Raw genomic sequence first — 18,871 nt, forward strand, 5'->3', positions numbered from 1 at the left:
CTGGTGGGCTGCCGTCCATGGGGTCACGCAGAGTCGGACACAACTGACGTGACTTAGCAGCAGCAGGTATCCAACCTGAGTCTCCTGCCTTGGCAGGCGGATTCTTTACTACTGTGCCACCAGGGAAGCCCTTCCATAAAATGCACAGATCTTAAGATTACAGTTTGGGTTTTGACATTTATACACACTTGTGTGACCACCCACCCATCAAGATATAGAACATTTGTCGTCCCAATCATTTTCTTATGTTCCTTACTGGCCAGAAAAACAAAATGTAAAACAGAAGTAATGTTGTATCAAATTCAATAAAGAGTTTTAAAAGTGGTCCGCATGAAAAAAAAAAATTAGTCACTCTGCCACATTGCAGGTGCTCAGTAGTCACAGATGTCCACTGGCTGTTGCGTCGGCTGGCACAGAGGAGACGTGGCCTCAACAGAATCTGTAACTGACCCAGAGGTCTTGTTTCGTCCACTTTTGTCCTTTACACTTTTCTCTTAAGGTATAACATTCAAGTTCTTAACGTGCCCAGTTTCATTGAAAAGCCTGGTATATGTGTTCATGTATACATGTATTTATGTTTCTGACTTCATAGGCCTTTTATTGGAAGCTATATAAATGTTTTTGTCATAAAGGCATGAGATCAAGAAGGGAAAATAATACTAGCTGCCATTTCTGGAGGGCTTCCTTTGGGCCACAGGCTGCAAAGCTGGGGGTTTCACGTATATTTAATCCACAGGGAAAACCAGATTTTCCTTAAGGATCTAGGCAGAGTGTTTCTGACCCCTCTCTAAGGAGCCCGTTTCGCGTTCAGCTTCTCAGTGGTAAGGGCTGTTGGTCTGAATTCTGCCTGCCTCTCAGCACAAATCAGGCGTTTCCCTGTTGGGCCCCTCTGGGGAGAGAGGAAGCAGCTGGATGCTGTCGCCAGCATCACAGGGCCTCCCTACTAGACACCGTGGGTCATGCTGAGCCCCCCAGCCCAGCATTTGCCTTGGTTTCCAGCCCTTTAATCACTGTCACCCACTGCCCTGGACCCTCTCCAACATCTGCCTTCCCCCAGACATGGTGGCCTGACCCTGACTGCATGACCAGGCCCAGGAGGCTTGTCTGTCATCCTCTCGGAAGGAAGACAAGAAGCTGATCTGACCGTAAATCAGAGTGGCCTGAGGTCAGTATTCAGAACAAAGGAGATGGGGCTCTAGTGGCAGCACAGTATAGGGGTCCCGAGAGCTCCGAACCTAGATCCAGAGGCTGCTCCCATGAAAACACTTCCCCTCCCCCTGGAAGGATGACCTCCATGTGGCCGAGAGCTTGTTCCTGGAGGGTTCTGCATTATTGCAAAAGAGTACTGGGAGGGGCTGTCTCTGTGGATGTGAAGGGCGGTGAGGATCAGGGGGACCTTTGAGCCAAGGAAGCTGGAAAGGACTAGCTGGAGTATGATGCTCCTGTGATGCTTCTAATTCGTTGTATGCAGAGTTAATTTTTTCATGGTTTATGCAATTACTGTAGCGTCTATTTTGGAAGCTACTCTGTGGGGGGTAGGGAAGGAGAGGCATCCAGCAGCATCTGCTTTCCTCGTGGCTTTTTTGTATTGTGATCAAAAACAACCCGAGGGCTTCCCTGGTGGTCCAGTGGTTAAGAATCTGCCTTGCAATGCAAGGGACACAGGTTCAGTCCTTGGTCTGGGAAGATCCCACAGGCAGCAGCACAGCTAAGCCCACGCGGCAGAACCACTGAGCCACGTGCTGCAGTTAACTGGTGCCTGTGTGCCTGGAGCCCATGCTTTGCAAGTGGAGAAGCCACTGCAATGAGGAGCCCATGCACCTTAACGAAGAATAGCTCCTGCTCACGGCAGCTAGAGAAGGCCCAGCACAGCCAAAAACCCAAGGAAATCTTTAAAAGAAAAAAACCCTATGAAGTTGGGACTTCCCTGCCAGTCGAGTGGTTAAGACTTTTCCTTCCAATATAGGGGGGACAGGTTCGGTCTCTGGTTGGAGAGCTAAGATCCCACATGCCTCAGGGTCAAAAAAGCCAAAACAGAAAGCAAAAGCAGTGTTGTAACAAATTCAATAGAGACTTTAAAAATGATCCACATCAAAACAGATCTCAAAAACCAACACGAAATTTACCATGGTATCCACTGTTATGTGTATCGTATAGTAACCTATATGTACATTGCTGTACAGCAGACTTCTAGAACTTTAACATCTTGCAAAATAAACTCTAAACTTATTGAAGAATAATTCAGCCTCACTCTTCCCCGCCAGTCCCAGGCAACTTTCTTTCCTTAAGAGTTCAGCTACTGTACATACTGCATGATCCCATTTGTGTGAGACGTTTGTCTTTTTTGTGACCAGCTTATTTCACTTGGCATAGTGTCCCTAGGTTTCATCCACATTGAAGCATAGGACAAGATTTCCTCATTTTTTAAGGCTGAATAATATTCACTGTATGTATATACCACATTTGCTTTATCCATTTGTCTATTGATATTTGGGTTGCTTCCACATCTTTCTTTAAAATTTTTTTGCCCTGCTGTGTGGCATGTAGGATCTTATTTTCGTGACCAGGGATCGAACCTGTGCCCCCTGCAGTGGAAGTATGGAGTTCTGTGCCATTCATTGGATCGCCAGGGAAGTCCTACTTCCGTGTCTTGGTTATTGCGAATAATGCTGCTGTGAATATTGGTGTGCAACTCTCTCGTGGAGATCCTGTTTTCAGTTGTTTTGAATATAAACCTAGAAGTGGGGTTGCTAGATCTTATTGTGATTTTATTTTGGATTTTTTGAGGACCTCCTCTACCGTTTTCCACACTGGTTGTACCATTTTACATGCTTATCAGCAGTGCACAAGGGGAGGGTTCCAATTTCTTCATGTCTTTGCCAACACTTTATTTTTTTTGTGTGAGAACTGCCCTAATGGGTATGAGGTGGTATCTCACTGTGATTTGTATTGCCCTAATGATTAGCAAATTTGGAAAACTCAGCAGTGGCCACAGGACTGGAAAAGATCAGTTTTCATTCCAATTCCAAAGAAAGGCAATGCCAAAGAATGCTCAAACTACCGCACAATTGCACTCATCTCACATGCTAGTAAAGTAATGCTCAAAATTCTGCAAGCCAGGCTTCGGCAATACGTGAACCGTGAACTCTCTGATGTTCAAGCTGGTTTTAGAAAAGGCAGAGGAACCAGAGATCAAATGGCCAACATCCGCTGGATCATGGAAAAAGCAAGAGAGTTCCAGAAAAACATCTATTTCTGCTTTATTGACTATCCCAAAGCCTTTGACTGTGTGGATCACAATAAACTGTGGAAAATTCTGAAAGAGATGGGAATACCAGACCACCTGACCTGCCTCTTGAGAAACCTGTATGCAGGTCAGGAAGCAACAGTTAGAACTGGAATGGAACAACAGACTGGTTCCAAATAGGAAAAGGAGTACGTCAAGGCTGTATATTGTCACCCTGCTTATTTAACTTCTATGCAGAGTACATCATGAGAAACGCTGGACTGGAAGAAACACAAGCTGGAATCAAGATTGCTGGGAGAAATATCAATAACCTCAGATATGCAGAGAGGAGCTAAAAAGCCTCTTGATGAAAGTGAAAGAGGAGAGCGAAAAAGTTGACTTAAAGCTCAACATTCAGAAAGCGAAGATCATGGCATCTGGTCCCATCACTTCATGGGAAATAGATGGGGAAACAGTGGAAACAGTGTCAGACTTTATTTTTTTGGGCTCCAAAATCACTGCAGATGGTGACTGCAGCCATGAAATTAAAAGATGCTTACTCCTTGGAAGAAAAGTTATGACCAACCTATATAGTATATTCAAAAGCAGAGACATTACTTTGCTGACTAAGGTCCGTCTAGTCAAGGCTATGGTTTTTCCAGTGGTCATGAATAGATGTGAGAGTTGGACCGTGAAGAAGGCTGAGCGCCGAAGAATCGATGCTTTTGAACTGTGGTGTTGGAGAAGACTCTTGAGAGTCCCTTGGACTGCAAGGAGATCCAACCAGTCCATTCTGAAGGAGATCAGCCCTGGGATTTCTTTGGATGGAACGATGCTGAAGCTGAAACTCCAGTTCTTTGGCCACCTCATGCGAAGAGTTGACTCATTGGAAAAGACTCTGATGCTGGGAGGGATTGGGGGCAGGAGGAGCAGGGGACGACTGAGGATGAGATGGCTAGATGGTATCACAGACTTGATAGACGTGAGTCTGAGTGAGCTCGGGAGATGGTGATGGACAGGGGGGCCTGGCGTGCTGTGATTCATGGGGTTGCAAAGAGTCGGACATGACTGAGCAACTGAACTGAACTGAATGATTAGTGACGTTGAGCATCTTCTCATGGGCTTGTTGGCCTTTTGTCTGTCTTCTCTGAAGAAATGTCTGTTCAGGTCCTTTGCTTATTGTTTAAATTGGGTTGTTTTTTTGTTGAGTTCTTCTCATGGCTTTTTGCACGTATGCCATCTTGTCAGGAAAGGCCTATCCCAGGTCCAGTCTGTCCTCCCTGGTTTAGACTCTGCCACCTCCATGAAGCCTGTTTCCGTGATGGTGTTGTCAAGAATAAGCCGAGCATCTTTGTGTCATCAGAAGTTCAGCGTTATGTTGTTATCTTATGTGCATGACTTGTTTTGTGTGTATATGTCCTTTTTAAGGGGAACCACTTGGGGATAGAGGCCAAGTTTTCGACCCTTTTCACTCTCAGCTCTAGGAGAAGGTCTCTCTAAGGAGTGGCTTCTGAAAGTGTGTTTGAATAATGTAAAGAAAGTGAAAGTGTTAGTCGCTCAATCATGTCTGACTCTTTGCCACCGCACGGACTGTAGCCTGCCAGGCTCTTCTGACTGTGGAATTCTCCAGGTGGGAATACTGGAGTGAGTAGCCATTCCCTTCTCCAGAGGATATTCCAGACCCAGGGATTAAACCCAGGTCTCCTGCATTGCAGGAGATTCTTTACCATCTGAGCCACCAGGGAAGGCCTAATGTAGGGACTGAGGGTCAGTACTAAAGCAATTAGAAACCAAATCAATGGCCGTCTCTTTTTGGTGGCTGACTCTAAGCAGTTGATGGATGCGTGAGACAAAGGCTGTAAAATGCCCCTTGGAAATGACAGGTGACATTAGGAGACAAGCAGGGCTGACCCAGTCCATATTTTTGTTTTGAAGGTTTCATATCCATTTGCTTTTTCTTTCATGTCTTATTTCTGCCTGTCAAAACGTGCTGAGAGGCAAGTGTTTATTTGAAAATTAAGAACAGGAAGATATGTTTTATTCAGTCACATTTTGAGAACTCTGTAGTTGTCTGGGGGTGTCAGCCTCACACCTATATCCCCAAGAAGCATAATACTGGAATCCAAGGTTGGGTTTGACGTGGGAGAGGTGGAATAGCTCTTTTTGAAAGTAGCATCTGATGCTGATTTCAAAGTAAAGAACGGGTAGAGAGTTTGAAAGCTGCAGTGGAGAGTTAAATCTTGATAATGAATGGCATTTTCTGGTCCACAGACCCACCAGCCAGCTCTGGCAAGATCCAGGATGTTGGGCTTGTCTGGCAGGCTGCCCTTAGCTCAGTGCCTGCCGGTCTCGCATCCACCACCTTGTGGTTCCTTCCATCACCCCTGGGAAGAAGTGATAACACACATGAACACAGCATCGGGATTAGGGGCCCCTTCCCCTTGTGCTTTCACCCCACACTCCCAGTGTGCAGCTGACAGGTTAAGAAATAGGGGGAAAAGTCACTTCTGGTAATAACTACCCAACAAACCCAGCATGGGCACTGAGCGGTCTCTTCGACCTGGGAGCGCAGCTCACAGTGTTCAAGTCTGACATTTCTGTTTTTCAGCAGAGTCTGCAAGGCTCAGGCAACAACCAAAGACGGCAACTAGCTGACTTCTGGGAGGAAGCGGTGTTCTCCAGCTCTGTCTCTTGGCTCTTTCCTTTCCAAGAGTCAGCGCTGTTGCTGTCTTTCTATTCACTTCTCATCTTGGCCATTTTTTCAAAGCTGCAGGATATACTTTGCGTTGACTTCTGTTGCTTTGTTTCCTGATTTTTTTTTTTAAGTAAACTTTTTGTTGAGCTGTAACATCCATGCAGAAAAATGCCCCAAATAATCTGTATACATCTTTTTTTATAGTTTTTTTTTTTTTTAACAAAAGTTTATTCTTAAATGAACAATGGTTTCCAAGACAACACTTCATTCTAGCTATAGGTGGCAACAGGTGTTGTGGCAGGCGATCCAAATGTTTAAACAGAAATGCAGCTAAGAGTCATCATTGCCTCAGGCATAAGGAACAACTTGCCTTTTGCCAGATCTCTTAATTCCATCTGTGGCCAGGAGGCCTTTCCCCACAGCCTTTGCTTTTAGCTCGGCGAGTTTCTTCTGCTTCTCCTTGAATGTCTTCCTCTTCCGTCTCCTCAGCTCGCTTCTTAAGCTGCTTCAAGGGCTTCTTGCCACCTTCACGGCCCGACGTGGCTCCTGCCGCCCCTTCCCCAGCTGTATATATATTGATGAATTTTTAGGAGGTGAACATTCTTAGAATGACTTTCCCAGAACCCCAGAAGTCACCTTCCCTGGGCCTCCCAGGCCACCCCCTCCCCCGTTTGAAGGGGAGCTGCTTTGGGGGGTGGGATCTGTGGTATCAGGGCCCTGATCTCCTGCACCCCGTGTTCTCAGTGGCTGACGGCCTGTCTGCTCCTGACTGTGCTGGGTAGACCTGAGGCCTGGGAAAAGCTCTGGTCATCTGTGCATGGTAAGGGTGGGTAGGGTAGGGGGAGAGCCATCTGGGGGGCCCCCAGTACCTGCTCCCCTAACCCAGGAAGGACACTGTCATACCACAAAAAGGCCTTCAAAATAAATGGCTTCTTTATTTCCTTCTTACTCTTTTGGTAGCAAAAACAACCCTTGTAACTTGAAATATGTCAGATGCTAAGATGTGGGGTGGTCCTAGACCTTTCCCCCTTTTGTTGTAATTTTCTGGAATCTGAGTTGGAGTGAGTCTTGCTGTTTCCAGAGGGTGCTCTCTTTTTCCTGTTGGAGGTCCCTGTCTCCTCCCTGCTCCCCCAACCCTTCCTCTCTCACAGCAGAACTCATTTGGAAAGATTGATAGAGATTTTAATGCTTTGGAGACAGTCCCTAGGAATTTTTCTTAATGTTGGAGTCAGATTGACATGTGTGTATGCAGAAGGATAATCAGGGCTAAACAGTCTTTTCTTTCTGTAATTTATGTTCAGAGATACTTTTCCTTGTTTTCTTACATGCAAACTGCCTTTGACACTTTGATCTCTGACCCCACAGAATGCCTTAATTTTAGTTTAGTTTGCTGTGAATGCAATCTTTGGCTCTTCTAGGAATTCCCCAAGATCACTCCTTAAATAGTTTATGACACTTAAAAAAAGGCAACAAGCTGGACATTAAATACAGAAGGTCCATCGTCATAAGTCAGTGTGCACCATGACAAACAGCCGCCTCCCTTTACAGTCCCTCTAACCCATAAATACAGTAAAAACATGGGAAGCCCTAGGGCTTTGCCAAATCCATAAACTAAAAGATAATTGATTTACCAGCTAATTGGATGGTAAGTGATTCAAGTTTGGAAGCTATCAGAATGTAGTTGGAAATAAAAATAAAAACTTAGTGGAATGGGGTGATTATCCACTGAATGATAGCTTTGTTTAGCTTCTTGCTTGACATGATTTTAGTCTGTCGAGATGTGCTAGAAGCACAGAACAGCACCGAACTGGGGGGATGGAGGTGGTTTGCAGTATAAGGAATAATGAGATTGTTCTTCACATTCACTGTCGTAGGGCAAGAGGCAGAGTGTGGGCAAGCTGAGATTTCCTGCCGCTCTGAGTTCCCTTGCTTTCTCATGGATAGGGAGTGGCCTTGTCGGTGGCCCTTGGGTGGTTTGCTTGGAGGGATAAAGATCAGAGATGTTGGCAGGCAGTGATTTTTTTCATCAAGTGACTTCAGGGATACCCAGGCCCTGGACAGCCCCACTCCCTTCATCCAGTGGCCTTGTCATCCCGTTCAATCTCAGAGAGGTCGTTTCTGGGGTCCTAAGACTTTTGGGGAGGCTATAAGGACAATAGCTACCTGACCTGCCCCAAAGGGTGGGTTTTGATGGCTCCTTAGGTGGGAATTGGGAGTTATAAGTTGGAGATGTTTCTGAGTGAGATAAGGAGGATTCTGAAATCTGGATTTCCATGTTGTTTGCAGCCCTTACCAGCTCTGGAACTTAAGCAAAACACTGTCTAAAACCCAGGGTTCCCATATAGAAAATGGGACTTCTAAGACATCGTCCCACCTTCCAGGGTTGCGGAAGAGGTCAGATGTGGGCCATGTAAGTTCTGAGCGTTGCTTGCCTGTGGGCCCAGTTGTGGCCGACTCTTTGCTGTCCCGCGGACTGTAGCCCGCCAGGCAGCTCTGTCCATGGGATTTTCTAGGCAGGAATACTGGAGGGGCTCGCCATTTCCTACTCCAGGGGAGTGGGTTGCCGTTTACTTCCCCACCCAAAGATCAAACCCATTTACTTCCCCACCCAAGGATCTCCTGTATCTCCTACATTGGCAGGTGGAGTCTCTACCACTGTGCCACCTGGGGAAATCAAATGCTGAATGTTACAGCCTATAGAAACAGTGTGTTTGATATGAACAAATAAGTTAACAACTGATTACTTTAAGATGCAGTATTTTAAGAAAATGCATCTGTTGGCTAGAGTGTAGCAACCTGATAACCGTACTGAGTGTGAATGTCCACGAGCAACTGGGCAGAGTAAACAATTCTGCAGGAAGCAGTCAGGCTCCTCACCAGCCTTGCGGGTGCATCTGAATGTGAGGCTGGGTGTGTCCAGGGCTGGTGGGAATGGACGTGCCTCTGTATTCTCGCTTCTGGCTCCCAGAACTGTCTTCCCTCCTGGCGTCTCCTGGCACGTGCGACCCGTGCTGGGAGACTGCCCTCCAGAGATGACCAGAGGGTCGGTCTCAGCTCCTCACCCGTGCCAAGCTCTTAACCATCTCAGGACCGCTCCCAGCTGCTCCCTCACTTTCTTCAGGTCTCTACTCAGATGTCACCTATTTGGGCGGGTCTCAGGCCACTTGGCCCAAGGGACCATCCTGGTGAGATGGAAATGCTCTCTGTCTTGCTGAGGGTTTGGTTACAGGAATGTAGGTGTTTGTCAAAACTCATTAGAAGGCTTTGACAAACACGTACACTTGAGATCTGTGCACAGTACACTTGAGATTTTTGCATTTTTCTATATGTAAATTTACTTCAAAAGACCGTCAACAAACATTTACTTCTGATTAATGATATAAAACAGTCACACATCAGCAGTTTCTTATGGTTCAACCAAATTCTTTGCCCTGAACCTGACAAGGAACTTCTGAAGGTGCTCCAGAGGTCAGTGGCCTCAGCTCACTCGGGAGCTTGTTTAAAATGCAGATTCTCAGGGCCCTGCAGATTGGCTAAGCTAGCTCTCGGGGTGGGGCCTAGTGCTGTGTGATTTAGTGAGACTTCCGGGTGACTCCGAAGGGCCTCAAGTTTGGTGGAGGCCAGCGACTGCTCCAGTGGGCAAGCAGGTGGTGCCGTGAAGGGCAGGGTCTGTTGTGGGCAGAGCAGCACCCCTTGTCTCTAGCTTTTTCTCAGCATGTCCTTTAGGCCTCAGGCCCATTAGCTCCGCCTCTGCATCCTGAGGTCACCCGCTTCTCCCGTCTCCACTGCCCTCATCCTGGTCCAGGCAGCAGCATCTCTCACCTGGATATTCACCTCCACCCTCGCCTACCTGCAGTCTCCACTTGGCAGCCCAGTTATCTTTCCAAGCTGTGAGTTAGACCACACCACTCACCTGTGTGAGACCCTCCACTGGCACATCCACTAAAGTCACAGTCATCCTTGAGGTCTGCAGGAGCCCCGGCGCCTGCCCCTGTCCTCTCTCTGAACTTAGCTTCCCCCAGAGCCGCCCCACAGGCCGCCTTTCTTTCTCTTGACCCTCCAAGCCTTCATCTCCATTGCCCCTGATATTCCCCCTGTGCCCAGGGTGTTTGGCTCTTTCTCATCCTTTGGGCCGCCCCTGGCCCCCAGGTGAAAACCATCCTCCCTGCTCCTAGATCCTTAGCCCATCACCCCCTGTCCTTTCTCCCCAGCACTTGTTATGCTCCTCGTCTGTTTATATGTTTGTTGATTGTCTGCCGCCTCCCAGGGGCACCCCCGACCAAGCTCCCACAGTCTGCTGATGCCCAGCACGGCGCCGGGGCTGGGTGGGAGAGAACGTGGCTTCCTAGCCTCTGTGTGCCGCTCTCCTCCCGCAGATCTGCCTGGTACTGCTGGGCTCTGCTTTGTGACCTCCTGGCCTGACTGTCCTGCTCTGAACCTCTCTCTGTCCCGTAGGCCTGTGCCCACCGCTGGAAGAACATCTACTATGAAACAGACCACATCCTGCCCCACGGCTTCTGTTACATCATCCCATCCAACCTCCAGGCCAAAGGCAGGACGCTGATCCCTTGCTATGAAGGTGAGTGCCGGTTGATCCTCCCTTGCTCCCAACCCATGTCACACCTCAGACAACCCCCCACCGATTTCCACCATCCAAACACTCCCCGCTGCTTTCCACACTCCAACAGGAGGGCTGCATTGTGTCCCTGGGTGGCCCTTTGGTGTCTGAGGATCAGGTAATGAGAAAGGTGGGAAGGGACAGCATTTCCAGGCCTTGCCCAGCCTTGCCCATCTGTGCCACAGAGCCCATGGTACTCCCCAAGCTTTATGAAGTCTCAGACTGAAATTCACCAGCCTCTCCGTTTCCTGACACTGCCAGATGGGTGCAGCCTTGGGAAACTTGCTTTCCCTCTCTGGGCCTGTTTCCTTCCCCTGAAAATTCAGAGGTTGGCTCAAATGGTCTCCATAGTCCCGTGCAGCTCCCAGATGGTCATAAGACTCCTGAGATAGCTCCTGGCCACACCCGTGGACAGATGTCCTGAGACAGAGGGATGAGAAGGCCCAGGGTTCAGTCACTCTGTGACATCTCAAGTCTGGTTTTCCTTCTCATCCAGTCCACGCACCCTGGCAGATGCCGGCAAGTTGGGTGCACCCTCAGCGTGGTCTTGAGAGCTCCTCACCAAGGGGCGCTTAGAGTCTGGGAAGGAAAATGTTTTCTCAGCCTCCCCGCTTAGAAGCTTCTAATGCCTGGGCTTGGGACCATTGAACAGCATGACTTAGCTCAGCTGAATTTGGGCTTTAGGATTCAGTGTCACTTACTGCAGTTTTATAACTTGTGCTCTCAGGGTTTTCTTAGCTTAATTTTAAGTGAGCTAAGTGCTTGGCTGTTTATGTTTTAATTCCCTCCCTAATTTATTTGTTTGGACAGAAATCTTCGCTAGCCCGTGGCCACATTTCCCCTGGGCCTCCCTGGCTTTTCCCACGTTTCCAATTTTGTGGCCTTTGAAGAGGGGCCCCGGGAAAGGCCGGGTCCCTGCAGGAGGCACGGATCCTCTGCTCCGTGAGGGGGACCCTTTCTTTGATCCCATGTGCGCACCTGATCAGCTCTGGCAGGAACATGCCAGGCAGCTGAACTCTGGCCCTGTTTATCTCAGAACTGCCACAGTCATAAGGGAAACCTCACCTGAAAAATGGATGATGATATGATCAGTCAAGAGGGGGAGGGATAGGTCAGATATAGATAAGGGGCCAGGACTGTGTCAGCTTGTTGCTAACTGGGTACCTCATAAGTTTGGTAGGACTGATGCGGGTGGTGGGGATTGAACTCAGCTAGTTATGCAATAGAACCAGGACTCTGGTTTTCCCAGAAGGTATGTTGTGAAATAGGGCCATGTTGCCACCCCTGGTGACTCCTCTGTACACCCCCACGGGTGTCAGAAAGCAGGAGGAGAGCCCTTAGGTGAGAGAGCTGGGGTTGCACGTCCATGTATACGTGTAGCTGCCGTGGCTCACTCTTTCAAAGCATCTGTTATCTGGCAGTTGGGGTGGGTGAGTCAATAGTAGAATGTGGTTGGCCTGGGCGCTTTTATATATTCTCTCATTTCATGCAAACTTGGTATCTTTCTTCATTTGGGTTAGTTGCTTTTGAAAGTTATTCCAGGACACCAGTGGGGAGCAGGAAAGAGAGAAAGGGCACATGTGTGGATGTTCCTCATGAGTTACCAGCCTGGGCCACTGGGATGCAATCTCAGGGCCAGTGCAGGACACACGCTTCCTAATTCCCCTGCCTGAGGGAGGAGGAGCTGGGTCTGTATCCACTGGGCATCCTGCCCTGCCATGTATGTGGGCAGAGAGAGTCCCCTGGCAGAGAGATGAGGGTGCTGGCTGGCAGGTGGAAGTCAGGCCGTGTCACAGAAGTGTTGATGGGACCTGGGGGGCTCCCGTGAGTGTTGCCTTTCTCCTGGTACAGGTGAGGATGTGTTTAATTGCCAAAGGTCACTCAAACAGCAAATGGTGCATAGAGCTGGGTTTTGAGTTTTGTATCTGTCTGACCTCAGCAAATCATTTTGTCCCCCATAGGCTGGAGTGGGGGGATTTCTCTTTGTGTTTTGGTGTTTCTGGTTTAAATGAGCTTTAAATGGGAGCCAGTCATTAACCCTCTCAAAAGAAGAGAGGGTGACTGACCTGTCCCAAGGGTCCAGTCACCAGGGGAGGGGAACATGAATGTTCTGGGTGTCAGTGTTCTCAAGAGCACCTGCCTGTCTCCTTTGCTGGAGGCTCTGGGCTGACCTTGGCAGGAGTGTGAAAGCCTGTGTGAGCCAAGGAGTGCGGGACGGGGCCAGGTGGCAGGGTGTCACGTCTGCTGCACGTGTCCGTCATTCGCAGAAGAGTGTGAGCTCCAAGCCCAGGCCTAAAGAGGCCTCATGTATTTCCACCCACCCCTCTGGGTACTTCAGACCGTCGCCTTGAACGTATTCTCCATAGCTCACTAGTCCCAGAGGGGAGACATGTGTAACAGACTGAACCCCAGACATGCAGCCAGAGGCCAGCCAGGTAATCCAAAGCCTAGCAGGCCTGTAGATGTGCTTGTGAGAAATAAATGCTTGTCATCGTTTGTAAGGAGATTTCCTGGTTTTTACACGACGGTAGTTGACTGGCACAGCCTCGTCTCAGGAACCCACATTCTTTGTGCAACAGTGGAGTGATGGGCTCCAGCCTCCAGAATCACTCTTTTCTGTGATTTTCTCCTTGACTTAATGACAACCAGCTGGAATCAGCAAGGGAGGTAGCAAAGTGGTCATGCCCTCTGCCCGAGCTTCCTTCCCCCATACACATCAGGATCCTGAGTCTTTCAGTGCCCAGAGAGGGCAGTATGGGGTGGGACCAGGTGAGGGCCACTGGGGTATAAGCAGCCCCTTAGAACAGTGGGGGACTGAACAGAACGTCTCTGTAGTTCTTGGTCCTGTAAGAGGTGAGGGGTGGCAGATGCTCAGATTTCTCTTGAAGAGGGACTGGCAGGTAGGGTGTTGCAGGCCACATTTAGGGCCCTTGCCTGTGCTCCAGCTTTGGGATCTCCATCTCCCTGTTTTGTGGTCTAAACTTAAGGCAACCAATTTTCTCTTAATGTGGAAAAGCTCAAGTACTGTGAGCTGTCTATTCGAGGTAGGGGATGGTGTGGTGGTGAAGTCCAAGGGAAGTACTTTGGAGTTTGACAGAACCTTTCAGATGTCACCCAGCCTGGCCTCTCTGTCTTTACTGATGCCCAGAGATGTGGGGTGACTTGCTCAGGCCCAGTTTTAATTACACGCTGCACAATGAGGAGGCCAAGTAGTGTGGTGGCCAAGAGCACAAGGCTCTGGGCCCAGAGCCCCCGTCCTGGCTCTGCCACGCATGAATGCCATGGCTTCAGATGAGTGGCGGCCTCTTGTGCTTAACCCACCTCATGAGGCTGTGGAGAGGATTAAGTTAAAGCTTACAAGTTCTTAGAGCAATGGCTGGCATATGCAGATTAGGCAGACAGATAGGAGGGTAGGTAGATAGACAGTAAGTACTACAGTTGACCCTCTGCACCCAGGGCCATGAGGGGCCAGCTTACTGTCATTTTATAGAAGGGACTTGAGGACCTTCTGATTGTGGTATCTGCATGGGTTCTGGAACCAATCCCTCATGGACACTGAGGGAGGATTGTATGTGCTAAGCACATATATGCTAATATAACATATGTGCTAATGGAAAGACTGATAACTGAAGCTGAAACTCCAGTACTTTGGCCACCTGATGTGAAGAGCCAACTCATTGGAAAAGACCCTGATGCTGGGAAAGATAGAGGGCAGAGGAGAAGGGAGAAACAGAGGATGAGATGGTTGGATGGCATTACTCACTCATGGACATGAGTTTGAGCAAACTCTGGGAGGTAGTGCAGGACAGGAAAGCCTGGCCCGCTACAGGGTTGCAGAGTCGGACATGACTGAATGACTGAATGACAGCTACGACAGTTTGCTCATATGCTATCAGCCAAGCAAGCGTTTGTTAATTACCGTAGGAGGACTAGTTTTTCTACCAGGGATAGAGTCCACGCAGTTTTATTAAGTACTGAATACCTTTTATGCCCTGTGCCAAGTACCTGATGGATAAAACCCAAGAAGCTCCCCATCTATAGGGGAAAACAGAGTTGAACATGATGTCTCCAAAGTGACAGAGCTGAGTGAGGAGAGAATTGTATGCCCGTGTAGATGGCTGGGGACCTCTCCAAGGGCCCAGGCTGCATCCACGTTCGAGGTTGCATTAAGGCAGGATTATTTCATTTTGCAACTAAAAAGAGACCTGCCTAGAGTTGGCAGCCTGTTGGGGCCCATGGAAAAGAGGAATGGCGGGTGCTGGGCAGGGCAGGAAGCGTGGAAAGACCCAAGGGTGGGGCTGGGTATGGCCCCATCTCCCAGGCTTCTGCCTCTGTGGCCTCACACTCTAGCTGGACCCTCGATGGGAATGGACGCGGTAATGCCTCCATTGCAGTCACCTCTGAGGGTTATTGTGGGAAGCCCCTGCAAAAATGCAGGTGGGAGTGTTCAGAAAGACTGCACACTGTTCTCTAATCATGGCCTGACTGTGGGTCTCGGTGAGGGTTAGCCATGTTCTCTCCAGAAGGTCAGAAGGTTGATTTAATTTGGAGAGACTCTAAGAATGTAGGCACCTGTCTACAATGTCTCAAACATTTTAATTCTTAAAAAGTCGATCTTTGGTTTGGCACAAATTTGTTTTTCTCCTGGCTCTTCAGGTGCTTCCTGTTTCTCATTGGGTGGGAAATGCTATCAGAATATTCTGTTTGGAACCAGGAAATGTAGAGAGAATTGGAAACAAAAATGGATTTAGGACTCAAAAAAAGTGGATGGAGTGTACCCCTAAGTCAAACCGTTCATTTGGTATGAGAACATCATTACTACCATATGAGGTTTGGTTTTATCAACACGTATGAGAAAATGAGAAGTTTAGTGGGATGACAGATGGGGACAACTCTTTGTAAATTAAAGGGCACACACTAAAACATTTGTTAGTGTTAACTGAGTCGTGGGATTTTAGTACTCCCCAGAGTAAAGTCAGTGCATTGGTAAAATCAAGTGCAGGGATTTCTTTCATCCTTTGCCCTCAAGTCCACGGAGGCAAGAAGCCAGAGCTTGGCAGGAGAGGTCTGTAAACAAGTCATCATTTTATTCTCACAAATATGAAATAATCTGGGAGCAGCTCACCCAAATTAACAAAACATATTCCAAATCAAACACTGCTGAATGCAGTTGGGTACCACTGTATATTAGATCTAATTTCAAAATCTGACTTTACCACTCACTCATTCCTACAATTGAACCCATAGCTCCTACTTTCTGATTGGGTGACTTTGGGTAGACTGCCCCCCACCCCCAACCCCGAACCTCAGTGTCCTCCTCTGTAAAGTGGAGAGATTGATCCCTATTACTAACACACACACACACATAAGAGGTGTTTGGGATTTCCCTGGCAGTCCAGTGGTTAGAACTCTGTTTCTCTGTGGTTATCTGTTCTGGGAACTAAGATCCCACAAGCTGCACAGTGTGGCCAAAAAAAGAGAGAGATATTTGAAGTATATAATGTGCCTAACAAGGCTATAGTTTTTCCAGTAGTCATGTATGGATGTGAGAGTTGGACTATAAAGAAAGCTGAGCACTGAAGAATTGATGCTTTTGAACTGTGGTGTTGGAGAAGACTCTGAGACTCCCTTGGACTGCAAGGAGTTCCAACCAGTCCATCCTAAAGGAGATCAGTCCTGGGTGTTCATTGGAAGGACTGATGGATGTTGAAGCTGAAACTCCAATATTTTGGCCACCTGATGTGAAGAGCTGACTCATTTGAAAAGACCCTGATGTTGGGAAAGATTAAAGGCAGCAGGAGAAGGGGACGACAGAGGATGAGATGGCTGGATGGCATCACCGACTCAATGGACATGAGTTTGGGTAAACTCTGGGAGTTGGTGATGGACAGGGAGGCCTGGCGTGCTGCAGTTCATGGGGTTGCAAAGGGTCGGACTTGACTGAGCAACTGAACTGAACACAGTTTTTAGCTCAGAGTGAGCATTCAGTAAAAGGGAATTTTCTAATTAACTTTTTAAGTACTATTTTTGTGTCCTTTAGTCTTTACAGAAGATGTCCAATGATCCTGCTTTAATGAATAATGGAGGGTAGAAAGCTGGGTATTGCTAAAAAGATTTTAAGATTCCTTGAAAATATTATATTTTTAAAAATATCTTTGAAAAAACTATTTGCACAATTTATTTGCTTGGTAAGTGCTCCTCTTTTATGGAGAGGATCTAAAATTTAAATTATGCCATATTTAAATGTTCTCAAGTTTGGAATGGTTGGGGTCATAATCTGTCCAATTTTACTGTCCCTTAAAATGGTCCCATGGATTCCCAAGATTTCTGTACCATTTTCTTTGTTATCAGGGGGTGGCCAGGCCTTTAATTCCTAATTTCTTTTGCATCTTTCATGACAGAGATCATTTCTAGAGAAGGAAATAAATAGATCCCCTATTTATATGCGAAGATTCTTCTTCTAATGTTGTGGCCTGTGGCTCCACAGGGGATACAAATCAATCAAAGTCCATTTACAAATGAAAAGCAATTGAGGTTCTGTTTTGTTGTGTTTTTGTTTTGAGGAGAACCATAAAAGGCTAAGTTAATCCATTTTAAAATTCAAGAACAAGACCCATAAATTTTTATTAAATAAAGAGCTCTACATTTACATGGGATTTTATGATTTCCAAAGAGCTTTCATAAGCATTATCTCATTTAAGTAAATACAGCAAATTTAAAAAAAGCACATGCAGTCCCATATTATGGGCCGTTAATGCAGAGACGGACTCTGCGAGGGGAAGCTGGAGGGTGACCAGAGGGGACAGCTAGAGCCAGAGAGGAGGCCAAGTCTCCTGCAGTGACTCTTGGGCTCAAGGAGCCCCATCAAGCTTTTCCTTTGGTGTGAAGAATTCTTATTTTGGGCACAAAAATATTCTACACTTCAAACATGTTTCCATACAGTATGTGGAATTGTTGACCACTTAAACTGTCATCTAACAGTTTCCTTATAGATATTCAAATGTTACGAATCTCCTCTTCTAAAATTGCTTATCTGTGTGATGGATATCTTCAGTTTTGTTCCTTTTAGAGACACTGACAGATTGAGAGTTACCAAATATTTTTCAAGCAGGCGCTTTCTGGGTTGGTACTTAACATTTATGATTTTATTGGATAATCACATCATAGGGGAGTAACTATTCTTATGTCCATTGAGGCTTTTCAGTTTCTTCCCTTAAAGATTACTGCAAAATATTGAGTATAGTTCCTTGTTATATAGTAGGTCCTTGTTGCTTATCTATTTTATGTATAGTATATGTATATATATATATGCATGTATAGTAAGTAGTGTGTATGTGTTAATTCTAAACTCCTAATTTATGCTTCCCCCTTCCCCTTTGGTAGCTATAGTTTGTTTTCTATGACTGTTAAGTCTATTTCTGTATTTCTGTTTTGTGCGTGCTTAGTTGCTTCAGTTCAGTTCAGTTGCTCAGTTGTGTCCAACTCTTTGCGACCCCATGGACTTCCCTGTCCCGGAGTTTACCCAAACTCAAGTCCATTGAGTCAGTGATGCCATCCAACTGTCTCATCCTCTGTCATCCCCTTCTCCTTACACCTTCAATCTTTCCCAGCATCAGGGTCTTTTCAAATGAGTCAGCTCCTCGCATCAGGTGGCCAAAGTATTGGCGTTTCAGCTGCAACATCAGTCTTTCCAATGAATATTTAGGACTGATCTCCTTTAGGATGGACCGGTTGGATCTCCTTGCAGTCCAAGGGACTCTCAAGAGTCTTCTCTAATACCACAGTTCAAAAACATCAATTTTTCGGCTCTCAGCTTTCTTTATAGTCCAGCTCTCACATCCATATATGACTACTGGAAAAACCATAGCTTTGATTAGATGGACCTTTGTTGGCAAAGTAACATCTCTGCTTTTGAATATGCTGCCTAGGTTGGTCATAACTTTTCTTCCAAGGAGCAAGCATCTTTTAATTTCATGGCTGCAATCACCATCTGCAGTGATTTTGGAGCCTCCCCCAAATAATGTCTGTCATTATTTCCATTGTTTCCCCATCTATTTGCCATGAAGTAATGGGACCAGATGCCATGATCTTAGTTTTCTGAATGTTGAGTTTTAAGCCAACTTTTTCACTCTCCTCTTTCAATTTCATCAAGAGACTCTTTAGTTCTTCGCTTTCTGCCATAAGGGTGGTATCATCTGCATATCTGAGGTTATTGAGATTTCTCCTGGCAATCTTGATTCCAGCTTGTGCTTCATCCAGTCCAGCATTTCTCATGATGTACTCTATATGTAAGTTAAATAAGCAGGGTGACAATAATACAGCCTTGACATAC

General features: G+C 46.9%; 1 protein-coding gene and 1 pseudogene across 1 annotated transcript in view; one reads left to right on the top strand and one right to left on the bottom strand.

Annotated features, from left to right (window-relative positions):
- ITGA9 (integrin subunit alpha 9) overlaps positions 1-18,871 on the top strand; it is a 366,775-nt gene that overhangs the window by 21,370 nt on the left and 326,534 nt on the right. Inside the window, exon 4 of the mRNA XM_018067208.1 lies at positions 10,377-10,500. Within this exon, the coding sequence (XP_017922697.1) occupies positions 10,377-10,500 (124 nt within the window). The remainder of the gene's footprint in view (positions 1-10,376; positions 10,501-18,871) is intronic.
- On the bottom strand, positions 6,190-6,507 carry LOC108638583 (annotated as a pseudogene).

Source organism: Capra hircus, chromosome 22, assembly GCF_001704415.2.
Source record: "Capra hircus breed San Clemente chromosome 22, ASM170441v1, whole genome shotgun sequence".
Lineage (NCBI taxonomy): Eukaryota > Metazoa > Chordata > Mammalia > Artiodactyla > Bovidae > Capra > Capra hircus.